We start from the raw sequence: 13,009 nt of genomic DNA on the forward strand, positions 1-13,009 counted from the left end.
GGATCACACCGTGGGTTAGTGGCAGGGCTGGGAATAAAAGCCAGGTCTCCTGATGCCCCGTCAGCCAATGGTCTCTGTGTTTGGCTAGAGGTTGTAAACCTCACGCTGGTGGCTTTGTCAGGAATTCTCCCAGTGAAGCTCAGATTGCAGCAGCAGCTGGTTTGCTCCAACGTTGCTGCTTTTTGACCCCCTCGTTCTCGCCTGGCTTGACCAAGACATGAGGCAGTCCGATGTCCTTCCACTGTGAGCTTTCCCAGCCCGGCAAGATATTGAGCTCCCTCTAGATGCTTGGGAAGTTGCGGATGGGGCCCACGGAGCCGAGCGTCGCACTGTCATTAGTTCGGCCCACTAACCACGCAGCCCCCGTGCCCGCGGGACTGGTCGGAGCATGATTGCAGTGCAGACCACGCCGAGGCTGCCTCATCTGTGGGCTTGGACCCAAGTCGCTGCGGCTCCAGCAGGAATGGGTTTGATGCAGAGCATCGGGCCCGCTTGCCTTCTTGCGCCTTTGACGATCCTTCCCAGACGCCGGAGTCATAAGTCACCAGGGGACCTTCCGCCTCAGCCCGGTGTCTCTTATGATTCAGTAGCTATACAGTTATCGTTAGCACAACAGCCTGACACACGTGGGGGGAATGGAGGGGGAACTTTTCTGCCACTGCCGCTCTGCCCACCCCACTACCTACACCTGTCTTGGCAAGACAGCGAATCTTCACCCCCCTCCTTCCTTGCTCCTGTCACATTCACTGGGAGGCCGGCCCGCGTGGGGCCTCAGTAGCGGTGCTGTGTATGGGCAGTGTGGCTCCTGTGTCCGCTCCGTGGTGGCTGGATCAAGCCCTTCAGTAGGGATCTAGTTACTCTAGCCAAGGTTATGCTGCCTGTCACTCGTCAAGCGTTTGTACCCATTGGCTGTTTCTGGAAGGAAGGAAGGTATCTGTCTGTCTTGGAAGGACCTGAGGGTGTTTTATTGTTAAGGGATCTAATAATTTCCTCTTCTGATCATAGTAACCCATCCCTTCCAACGATTTGCTCCTCTTGTTGTTGGCTGTGTTGTGGCCCAGGACATGAGAGAGAAGGTGGGGGAGGTGATATCTGTGATTGAACCAGCTTCTGTTGGTAAGAGAGACAAGCTTTTGAGTGACACAGAGCTCTGCTTTAGGTCTGGGAAAGATACTCCAGCATCACAGTTTTATGGTGTCATGGTAAAGCTGTAAATCTCTGCCCAGAATAAAGGCCAGCAATTCCTTCCCATAGGCACAATGGATGTATGATAGTGAGTTGGCACTTCGCTGCATGGTTACACAAGACAGGGTCCTGCGTCTTAACTGGGAAGAGTGTGTTAGGTTTGTGAGACAGCAGGGTTAGGGGGCAGCTGGGGAGTGGTCCCTATTGGGTTCTGGGAAGATGAAAACCAATTACCTTGTCACCCGTGGGGGAACGCTGTTGACAATGCGATTGCTCCATAGCTGACCTCTCTCAGCCCTCGGCCACAAAGGAAACCTGCACAACAACTTCCAAAGACGAGCCCGGGGGCTTAAATCCATAACTCTGCTAGACACCAAAACTCCACCCACTGCTAAAGGCCCCTCCCCCAGACTAAGGGGCGGAGTCACTGGGCCCAGGACTCAATGGATTGCGAGGGACAACGAATGAGAAAACAGGAACGGGCGTGGGGATCAAAGGGTCAAACGCAGGGAACCGGAAGGGGACACTGAGCAGAGAACCCCGGACAGCGCCCGCTGCTCCTCAGAGGTGTCCCGGGAGCCAGCGGATGCTGCCCAGAGGAACTCTGCCCGGATGCGTGAACGGCTCACTGGAGCAGCTAGGCACTTAACACATGTTGCAAGAGTCCCTTCAAGGTGAAGTGGGCAGTTAACCCCCGCTAGAGGCACAGGCCAAAGAATGATAGTGGGTTACAGCTTGTTATAACGGGCCATAAATCCATAAATATCTATTAAGTCCATGATTTTTGATGTCTAGCAGAGTTATGGATTTAAGCCCCCGGGCCCGTCTCTGGAAGGTGCTGTGCAGGCCGAGGGCTGAGAGAGGTCAGCTATGGAGCGATCGCTTTGTCAACAGCGTTCCCCCACGGGTGACAGGGTGTTTTTCTCTATCATCAGGTGGTTGGTTTCATCCACATAGTCCCTGGGGCATGTAGTGCCCTGGGTGAAATACAGCACATGTTGTGATGGGCATTTTTAGGACTCCTGCAGCTTAAAAGGTGTGTTGTGGGGGGGATGGACCCTCGGGGCCGTTGAGACATGCGTGCAGGTTTTGCACCTGTGGTTTACGACAGGGTCTGCTGCCCCTTTGTGTTGGCGTGTCCTGGTCTGCGGGGAGCTGGCTTCTGAAGAGGAGGTCGGGGCGTTGTTTGAAAGCCAAAAGTGGGGGTGAAGGGGGCTGGGAAAGATTTATTTCAGGATGGGATCCCCACTGAGCATGGGTTGTAGCTGTTTGACGATACCCCATCTGGGTTCCAGTGTGGGGTGGTAGGTGACAGCTAGGAGTGTGCGGTTGGAGGGTTCCCCCCCCCTGTAGTGTAGCCGGTTCTCTCGGGGTACTTGGATGGCCCCATGCCCTTGTGTGGCGAAGATGGTTTGAAGCATGTTAAGCTGTGTATCCCGGACTTTCTCCTCGGCACATGTTCTGGGGTGTCTGAGTGCCTGGCTGCAGGGTTCAGAGTGGGTGCGGGGGAACGGTGAAGCATCAGATAGTTCTTGTGGCACTTTCTGTATGCGCAGCACTTTACTGCACTAAGGCCTTTTCTAAACTAGGGGTTCACACTGTAACCCCCTACAGCTGGAGTGGCAGCAAAGCCACAGTGCAGACGGGGCACTGAGATCTTCCCTGGCTGGTACCTGGACTGGGTGCAGTGAGTCGCGTGCCAGTGCTGTTAATGCATTGGATAAGCGTTGTCACAAGGCAATCATAACGAGCCATTGCCAGCACTTGGGCAGGGCCACGTAGCATCTCCATGCGGGCTCAGTTTCCTACTACGTATTAGGGACCATGTTCCCAGTTGACGGTAGCTCAGCTGACTTCAGTGGAGCTATGCTGCTGCTGATTTATGCCAGGTGAGTGTTTATATTACACAAGTGCCCAGAGACCCGGGTCAGGATCAGCCACCCGCTGTACCGGGCCCTGTATGAACACAGAGGTAGACACGGTCCCTGCCCCCAGAGAGTCTAAAATCTGGATCTCCCAAAGGGCTTTATACACTGGATTGAATTTGCTTGCAGAGCAGGCTAATACTAACGGTGGAGGGAAAGAGGCGGAGACGTGTTTTCAGGTGTGGTTTGAAAGTAGGGGAAGATACAGATGCATGGCAAGATGACAGCAGCTGCGAGGGAGAAGGCGCTTGCGCCAACAGGGCGGGAATGGGAAGGAGGGGGATTGTCGGGTGGTTACAGCACTGGACTGGGAGCCAGGATAGCTAGGGTCGATTTGTGACTGACACAGACTCACCATGTGGCCTTGGGTGCATAGCTTAATCTCTGTTGGTCTCAAATCCCCATCTGTAAAATGGGGGGGGGGCAGGGGACTAACACTGCCTTTCTCCCACCTTTTGTCTCTCGTCTATTTTCATCGGATGCACCTCAGTGCAGGGCCTTGCTATGGATTTGTACAGCACCTAGCACAACGGGGCTCTGGTCTCGCGTGGGGTCTCTAGGCCCCAGAGTGGTATTAATACATGAGGGCAAGGGAGGAGGCTGGTGCTAGATGAATGAGGAACAGAATGGGAAGAGACAAGGTCCATAAAGGAGATTGACGCAAGGGGGGGGCAATACTGTGCAGTCCGGGGCTGAGTGGTAAGGGGGAGAGGGGGTGGCAGACAGGAGAGCAGCGTCACTACGTCAAAGCGAGAGGTCTTTCCAGAAGCTATGTTCTAGCCCAGCGAGTCGTTTGGAGTTGAATGCCGGACTCTCTAGGTGAAATCCTCGGGCTGGGGGTTACGCAGGAGCTCAGCCTTAGATGATCACGTGGGTGGGTTCCGGCCCTCAGATCTATGAGCTGGCCCTTGAACTGAATGAAAGTTGAGGAGGGTGAGGTGGCTGTGCTCCTTGGTTGAAGGGCAGCGTGGTGTTTCGCGTGGCTGTGCGTGCCGGTGTACCAACGTGGCACCGGGTTCCTGCCATGTAACCAGTTCCTGACTGTCCCGTTGCATTTTGCTTGCAGGCTCTTCTGACCTGGAAGAGGGTCTAGGGAGATGGAGAACGGCACAGCTGGGAAGACCAACTCCTGCACCTTCCATGAGGAGTTCAAGCAGATCCTGCTCCCCCTCGTCTACTCTGTGGTCTTTGTGGTGGGGCTCCCCCTGAACTTCATCGTCATCGTGCAGATCTGGCTCTCCAGGAAGTCTCTGACCCGCAGCGCCATCTACATGCTGAACCTGGCCACGGCCGACCTGCTCTACGTGTGCTCCCTGCCGCTGCTCATCTACAACTACACGCAGAAGGACTACTGGCCCTTCGGGGATTTCACCTGCAAGTTCGTCCGCTTCCAGTTCTACAGCAACCTGCACGGCAGCATCTTCTTCCTCACCTGCATCAGCATCCAGCGCTACCTGGGCATCTGCCACCCGCTGTCTTCCTGGCACAAGAAGAAGGGCAAAAGGTTCACCTGGATGGTGTGCGGGGGGGTGTGGGTCATTGTCATCGCCCAGTGCCTGCCCACCTTCGTCTTCGCCTCCACGGGCACCCAGAGGAACCGGACCGTCTGCTATGACCTGAGTCCCCCGAACCGCTCCGCCAGCTACTTCCCCTACGGCATGACGCTGACGGTCACGGGGTTCCTCCTCCCCTTCGTCTCCATCCTGGCGTGCTACTGCTGCATGACCAAGATCCTCTGCCAGAAGGACGAGATGATCGGCCTGGCCGTGCGCAAGAAGAAGGACAAGGCCATCCGGATGATCATCATCGTGGTCATCGTCTTCGCCATCAGCTTCTTCCCCTTCCACCTGACCAAGACCATCTACCTGATCATCCGCTCCTCGGAGGGCGTGCCCTGCCTGGCCTTGCAAACCTTCGCCATCGCCTACAAGTGCACCAGGCCCTTTGCCAGCATGAACAGCGTCCTGGACCCCATCCTCTTCTACTTCACCCAGCGCAAGTTCCGGGAGAACACGCGCTATCTGCTGGACAAAGTGAGCTCCAAGTGGCGGCACGACGTGTGCGCCACCTACAAATCGTAGGCTCCAGGGAAAGGAGATAGGGGGGCAGAGCACTCTGCTGCCTGGGGGCAGAGGACTGAGTGGCCATGGCTTTTAAGGCAGCAGTGAGGCATCGCAGCCGGCCCTGCTTTCCCCACCAACAGGGGGAGAGAGAGCAGGAGGCAGGGGCTGATGGTCCTGAGCACAGAGCTGGGAGCCAGGAGTTTGAGTTCTAATCCCAGTTCTGGCTGTGGGTGGGTCACTTGGCTGCTCTGTGCCTCAGTTTCCCCACCTGCGGAATGGAGAACAATACCCTGTAAATAATAGGTAAAACAATGCCGACCTGCCTCACGTTGGTCAGGGCCCAGGAAGTGCTTTGAGGATGGACTGCGCCAAGAACAGTTTTAGCCTTAAAATTGCAGCAAGCAGCCTGAGCTGGGGGAGGGTCCGGTACAGATGGAAAGAGGGTAGCGCGACTATTGGGAGCAGGCTTTGGGGCTGGGCTGGGCGGAGTCTGAACGCAGCATTAGTACTGTTACTGCGGGGCATTGCAGCTGTCACAATGCCCGCAGATTGACTGCACTCACTATTAACCACTATAACCACTGAGGAACTGACAGTCCTTGCCACAGATCTCGGACCGGCAACGCCGTAGGCTTGGCAGTGAACTGGGCTCTTGACGATGATAACAAGGGGCCACACTCGACACCAGTGCAGTTGCGGCACAGATGGGTCTGTCCTGACGGGTTTCATTCGGAATGCAGTTTCCAGTGGATCTGGGAAATCCTTTATTAGCAAGGAGCGCGCTTCCTCTGCAGTGCTCCTGCTTCCCGCAAAGTTGGCTTACAACTATCTATATTATGTGGGCAAAAATCTCTCCCCACCTGAGTTCCCAACAGAGGTGATCACCTCTGAGAACCAGTGGTTCATGAATGGGGGGGGATCAACTGCTGCTTGTCAATACATGAATTATAGGGATCTGGTCAACTTATCCACCAGCTGGTGTTTTTTCAGTCTTTGCCGCGGTAATTCAGCTGAGTTGCCCCAGCAGAAAGTTGCTTTATTTAATGCAAGGAAAACCCACACTGGGAATTCAGAGAAGACAGCAGGTCTCTTGGGACCACATGAGTCTACAAAAGGATCGATGGATATGGGAGGGTAGGAAAAAGGAAATCTAGTGGGTACAGTCTTAATGGCTGTCAGCAATGAGGACACAGTCATGAAGCTAACTTGTCTGTGCAGTCTGATTCTATTCTATCTAGATCGTCCTACACTCTCATCACCGTAATATCTGAGCACCACCTTCCTGGTTTCTCCTGTTTAAAGATTCATCAGTTGCCTGGCTGGATCTAGTAGGGCTCTGAAGTGTTTATTTTATTTTATTTTTGTGCATGCTCATTAGAAAAGAATTCTCACATCATTTCCAGTCTTTTGAGCTAAGATCTAGTTTGGGGACGTTTGTTCTTGTGGGTTTTTTTTTTTTTTTAAAGGAACTAGAAACCAGAATATTTGAAAAGAATTTCTGAGGTTGCTGCAGTGTTTTTAATGACATGCTGGCTTAGTGTGTGAGAGCATGTCTCCCTCTCGTGGCTGATCCCAGCTATAAGTCTGCTACGTAATTTAGCTCATGCAGTAGAGATCCGTGTTTTGAAGATCACAGGTCAGTCCCCACTGGAGTTAGCATATGTGTGGCCATATCTCATTACAGGCTGCTCTGGGCTTTTTAAGCAAGTTATCTCTGTTGTGATACCTCACCGAATAACATTTAATGGGTGGGGGTAGGAGTGGAAGAAATTATTGGAATCACTGTCAATATTTGCTCCTGTGCTGGTTCAGGGTTAGCAGAGGAAACTAACCAGTCACTATGCACAGGGTATGGAATAAGGGTTGAAGAATTTAACTGAACAAAGGTGGAGTCAACATATTGGGCCCAAAGCCAGCGCTGGTGTAATCTAGCACAGCTCTGATCAAATCACTTGGAAGGTTGTGGCGTTGCACCTGCTAACAGTGGGGGTGAATTTGACGCGGTGGGAAAGTATAGGTGCTGTGGTGCCATCTGATGATGGGCGCATTTGAAATCAGACTTGAGACAAGTAGCCAGACCTCTCCTAGGCACCTTACTGCTCAGTGTAGCACCGTCTGCCTACCAGCACAGCCATATCGTAGCCACTCGTGACGTCGTCATCTGATCTCTTTGTGGGATGACTGCCATCTTGGCCGATTGTGGTGGGGCGCCTGCCCCTGACTGGCCATGAAAGGGTTAAGAGGGCCGTTGGCCAGGCTGTGTGAAAGGCATTCAATAGGGAGGAGCTGCGTGGCAGCCAATCAGGGCCCAGGAAGCCGGTATAAAAGGGAGCTGCAGTGCAGCAGAGCAAGGGACAGTGCCTCCCAGGAGCTCGAAGAGGGTGGACTGGCAGCACCCTGGACAGGGCAGTGGCTGGCTGCTGGGACTCAGCAGATCCAAAGGCCCTGAAGCAAAGGCGGAGAAGGTACTGGGGCTGCGGGGAAGTGGCCCAGGAAAATTGACAGAGGGAGACGCAGTGGAAGGCTGCCACACACATAGGGTCCCTGGACTTAGAGTAGTGGGCGGGCCTAGGTCCCCTCCGCACCCCCGATCGCCACAGGACTGAGTGCGAGACACCGCAGACGGGCGTCTGCCTGGCTGAGAGCTGATCCCTAGATAACCAGTAGGAGGCGCCACGGCGGTGAGTCGGACCCTGCTACACCGATATACCAGGAACTGAACCAGCGATCTCCAGAGCTAAAAGCACAAGCGCCTACAGCGTCGGGTAAAGAACCCGAGTCCACTAGCTCGTGGCTGTGAGAACTATCACTGCGGATCAGCACAGCGGGGACCTGTTTAAAAAAAAAAATGCACGCACGCACGCACACGCTGGATGACACTTACGCCACACACGGTGGACTTGTGTCCACACAACAGCTATTTTCCCAACACAGCCACGCTCTGCTTCATTTAACATGGCTTCTGCTGATACCATTTGCTGTGCTTATCTTCCTCTAGACCCCACCTACCCCTCCTCTTCTCCAACCCACGAACCCCTCCAGCCCTCGCATCTCTCCCACTCTTGTGCCCCGGCAGCTCCCTCCCTCCCCCTCTCTAACCAGAGAAGTGTAGGACCAGAAGGGACCTCAGGAGGTCATCTAGTCTAACCCCTGCACCCAAGGCAGGACTAATAACCGCCCCGGGTCTTTCCTGACAGGGGTTTGTCTAAACTGTTCTTAAAACCCTCTAGGGACAGAAATCCCACCACCGTTGTCATGGGCAGCACTCTAGTCATTTGCACTGAAGAATAATCCCGCTTCCCCGACAGGAGTCCCTTTCCCATGAAGCTCTGCACACAACTCATTTGAATAACCCTCATCCCTGTATCCCTTGTTCTCCTGCTCTTTGTTAAACTCGCCTGAAATTGTCAGTCCTTTGTGGCAAAGACTGTGTCGTCTTCTGTGTATGTACAGCACCTAGCACACTGGGGCCCTGAATGAGACTTTGGGGCACTTCCAAAATCCAAATAAATGGTATGTGAATCCACCACTACCACAGTGTACCAGTGCATTCTGGGAAAGCTATCCCATAGTGCCTCAGCAGGCGATCAAGTGCCCAGACTGGCGCCAGCAGCACGTGCTGCAATGCCTTCTGGGACGCCCTACCACACATAACTGGGAGGGAGCAGGCCTGGCATGTGGGGTGCCCTGGGCACTACAGAAGAAACATTTGTGCCAAGGCAGTTCTAGGAAAGCGCCCCTGGGCTGGACTAGGATTTGGGCAGGGGTGGCACTGCTGCCATGCTTACTAACCAAGTGTGAGCGGTGGAGGCAAGCCAATAAGGCAATTGTCTGATTACAAAGTCCATTCGATGTTGGAGTGTGGCCGTTGTAGGGTCAAAGGCAAAGCGCCCACTGAGCCGATAGGCGATCCATGGCCACCCTGTAACTGTCAAACCTGTAACTCTCAGCCCTGCACTGGACACGCTCTAGATCTGAGCCAGCAGTTCCTGCCCACCTAAAGGTCCCATTGAACACGCATCTGACCTTGCCCAGGAGGAACGTGAGGATTAAATCCCCGCCGTTCAGTGCATGTGTTTTCAGAAGCAGTAGAGGGATCTTTCATGGAGTAACCATGGTGTGACCAGCTCATCCTGAGATGTAAATGTACAGTCCAGAATTCACCGTTAGGGCCTGACCCGAAGCCCATTGATGTATGTAAGTAAAACTTCCCCTGACTCAATGGACTTTGGATTGGGGCATTTCTTCCAGTTGAATCTGGTATTTGAAAAGCTCCCAGGGAGAGTTCTAATGCAGCTATTTGGCCTGGAGTAACCCCCCTCCCCCCAACCTGGTGCCTCCCAAAAGTGGCCCTGTGTCCAGTGTTGAATGACTGGTGATCAGGCCTTTTTATCCTTGTACCGATCACTGGGTCTGACCCACATTTGCTTGGGAGCAGCACCTCTGCATGGGCCAAATCCATGCTTGGAGTAAATAGGACCACGTCCACCATAGTTCATCAGCAGGCAAAACTCCCATGTGCGTTAGTGAGTCTAGTACAGTGATACTCAGACCTCAGGGGTTCAGGAGCCAAATTAGCAATCAGCGTTATCCAAAAGAGCCACAGGGGTGTGAATTTATTGTTTCATTTACAATTGTACATATATATGTTTATATATAATGTAATTCTCACAGCAGAATGACTGACCAAATATTCTAGAACTGGCTAATAACAAAGTAAAAGCATCCTGGTTGGTTGGTAATTAAATCACCCAGTGTTTTAATATCAAAGAGCTGTGGGAGACACGTTAAAAAGACACTTGAATCTCCTGAGCCTCAGTCTGAGTGTCGCTGCTCTGGTAGAGAGGACACTGCCTGGGGACTCAGGAGAGCTGGCTTCCAGTCCCGGCTCTGCCACTGAACTGCTGCGTGACCTTGAGCAAGTCACTTCATCTCTCTGTGCTTCTGTTTCCTCTCCCACCCTTTGGCTGTCTTCTCTGTTCAGACTGTAAGTGCCTCAGGACAGGGAATGTGTCTCACTATTACCTTTATACAGCACCTAGCATAGTGGGGCCATGATCTTAACTAAAGCCCCTAAGTGCTACAGTGAGACCAAGAACAATAACTAGCTGAAGGGCTGTGCTGGCACACAGGGATAATTCAGAAACTCATGCATGTAAAAAAAAGCTGGAAACGGCTGAGAGCTTAAAAATTTGACAGTAACAGACTGCGAATCCTAGTGCCGCCTGGACATGGCGATAGTCTAAATACAAAGAGCTCTCAGCCAGGCTGCTCCCATCACTTCACACTGACTCAGCAGGGATTCTGGGCTTCATTGTGACACCCAGACAGATTGACAGCTCTGCAATCTTCTTGTCTAGCTAAAGTTGTCCCTGCCTACTCTAGGCCTGGATTTGGTCTGTGAGGAGAAGGTCCAGCAGAGATTCCTGTAAAGAAAGATCATAGACATGTAGCTGAGTGTCAGTTTAGAACTCAAAGCCAGGATTTCATTTTGTCCATTTCTTGTTTTATTTACAAACATCCTCTGAACTATAGGGTCCCAATGAGCCCTTAATAGCAGTAAATGGGGTCATAGCACTGCCCTGTGCTGGAGGAACTGCCCTGGGACTGGATTTCAATTGAATTTGTGGGCTGGGTGACTTTTATTCCACTAAATCAATGGTTTTCAACCTTCTTTCATTTTCAGACCCTTAAAAAATTTTGAATAGAGGTGCGGACCCCTTTGGAAATCTTCGACATAGTCTGCAGACCCCCAGGGGTCCATGGACCACAGGTTGAAAACCACTGCACTAAATTAACTCTAGGGATGAAATGACCAGCAGGCTGCATTTATTACTAGAAACTAACTGGGCTGAGAACTCGTGCTGTTGTGTTTGGGTCCCTGACTTGCCCTAGTCTCTTTAGCTGCCTCTTAATCAATGCAGCAAATACTCACTGGTCTTTTCTGAACACAGATGTTCTGGGCCTGATTCTCTCACATCGTCACTGGTGTAAATCAGGAATAACCACGTTTATTGGCACAACTCCACAGGCTTCAGTGGCTTTGTATTGACCGGCGGAGTTGTGTACGGGAGTTCTGGATCGGGTCTCGTGTATCTTAGGTTTGGCTTGTCTGTGGCAAACAGCTTCAATGTAATGTTAAGAGTGGTCACAACCCCACATGGGTTTAAGCAAACCTCACGATGAGTTATGCTATGTAAATATAGCATATTGTGCAAGTCTAGAAAGATGCAGTATCCTGCAATATAAAAAAACAACCCTGAGCTGCGGACCGGAAAACCAATTCCCACCCCTGCCTGCTTTCACTGTTTGACCATAACCAAACCACCTCCTTTAAGAGAGGGAAGATCAAAAACAAGGTATAAATCTGAACAATATAACATGCCAAGGAAGCTGTACATCAAATTCTGTCTACCTGTGTCCAGCCCAGGGCGCACTGAGCGTAAAAAACTTCCTTGCAGCTGTGAGCAGGAAGCCTGGACAGACAGCGTGGGGTGAAGAAGAGGAGGGAGAAATGTGGGTGACCAGCTGCGTGGGAAGGAGGAAGAATGAACAGGCTCTTTAAATTTTAAACAGATCCATGTAGGGATTTATTTTCCCACTAGTTTTGTAAATTGCATCGAGGGTGGATTTATTTTCCATGCTCTGCTTTGCATTGTTCCGTTCCCCAGACATAGAAAAAAACAACAAATCCTGAATCTGATTGCAGACTCTGCTGCCATATTCCTGTCCTCTGGGATAGTTTTCTCTCTCTCTGTTGTTTTTTTCCAAGCTGCTAGACTTTTTTTTTTAAAGAAAAAAAAAAATGGGCAGGATTTTACTTTCTGCTACTAATATCTGATCCTGCCTGATGATGCGCCAGATCAGGAGAGCTTCACGTAGATCCAGACTGGAGTTAGGCCTGAGCCATGAAATTCTGACCTGAATTGTAAGACAAAATCTCCCATGAAACACAGAGCCCGATCCAAAGCCCTTTGAAATAAATGGGAATCTTTACACTGAATTGAATGGGCTTTGGATCGGACCCATGTGGAACAATGAGATGGGGAGCAATGAGATGATGGAGATTTTAACCTTCATCCGACGCATCTGCTTGGAGACAGTGTACCAGCTCAGATGGGCCTGTCCCTGCTGGAGATCAGCCCAAGCTGCACACTTCTGGCCCTTTCTGTTTAGGCTCATCTCTGCTTCTGCAAGGTGATGGTCTCATGCCCCTAGAAGCTGTAGACATTCCTCTCTTTCCCTTGTCATGCTGATGATGCGGCTGTGGTACAATGGCATGACAGCACGAGATGGACAGACATGGGTAGCGCTTTGTATTCCTCGATACCGCCAGCAACGCTCTCGCTGCCCGCCCTCGGAAGCCCTTGCCGCTCTTGGTGTGTGCTTTGGAGCATGTCTCTTGGATCGGTTCAGCCTTTGCATCGCTGGTGAGCTTTCCAGTGCGCACACCAGGCGTGTCGGCCGTTCGGCGACTCTGGCTTGGGTGTGGTGACTTCGCCGGCACCGTACGGCTGGCGGGGCCCTTTTACCATATTCCGCGCAGATATAATTTTGTGGCATTGAGATTATGATAAATTATTGTATTGTCCTGTCAGTTACTAACAGAAATAAAATGGCGGTTCCTGCACGTCGGTTTCAGTGTGGTTCTGTTGGTGCTCTGTGACGCTCTCCGAGTGAACGACAGTATGGCCTTGGAAAAGGGGCCATGGACGGCAGAGAGTGCACCAAGACCCAAGACGCTCGCTGAGAAAGGTTGAAAGAGTTGTTTTCATTTTTGATCGACTCGAAGAGGCCTCCAGGCCCCCTCTAAGGGCCTGATAAAGCTGAGTGGAG

At 52.0% G+C, this 13,009-nt stretch overlaps 1 protein-coding gene across 1 annotated transcript in view; it reads left to right on the forward strand.

The window, feature by feature from the left end:
* P2RY6 (pyrimidinergic receptor P2Y6) overlaps nucleotides 1-12,793 on the forward strand; it is a 29,324-nt gene extending 16,531 nt beyond the window's left edge. The window contains exon 3 of the mRNA XM_067533261.1: nucleotides 4,177-12,793. Coding sequence (XP_067389362.1) covers nucleotides 4,208-5,191 — 984 coding nt within the window. The 5' untranslated portion in view covers nucleotides 4,177-4,207 and the 3' untranslated portion in view covers nucleotides 5,192-12,793. The remainder of the gene's footprint in view (nucleotides 1-4,176) is intronic.
* The last annotated feature ends 216 nt before the right edge of the window (nucleotides 12,794-13,009 follow it).

This window comes from Emydura macquarii, unplaced genomic scaffold (genome assembly GCF_026122565.2).
Source record: "Emydura macquarii macquarii isolate MOO-44397 ecotype Brisbane River unplaced genomic scaffold, CSIRO-AGI_Emac_v2 contig_3328, whole genome shotgun sequence".
NCBI lineage: Eukaryota > Metazoa > Chordata > Testudines > Chelidae > Emydura > Emydura macquarii.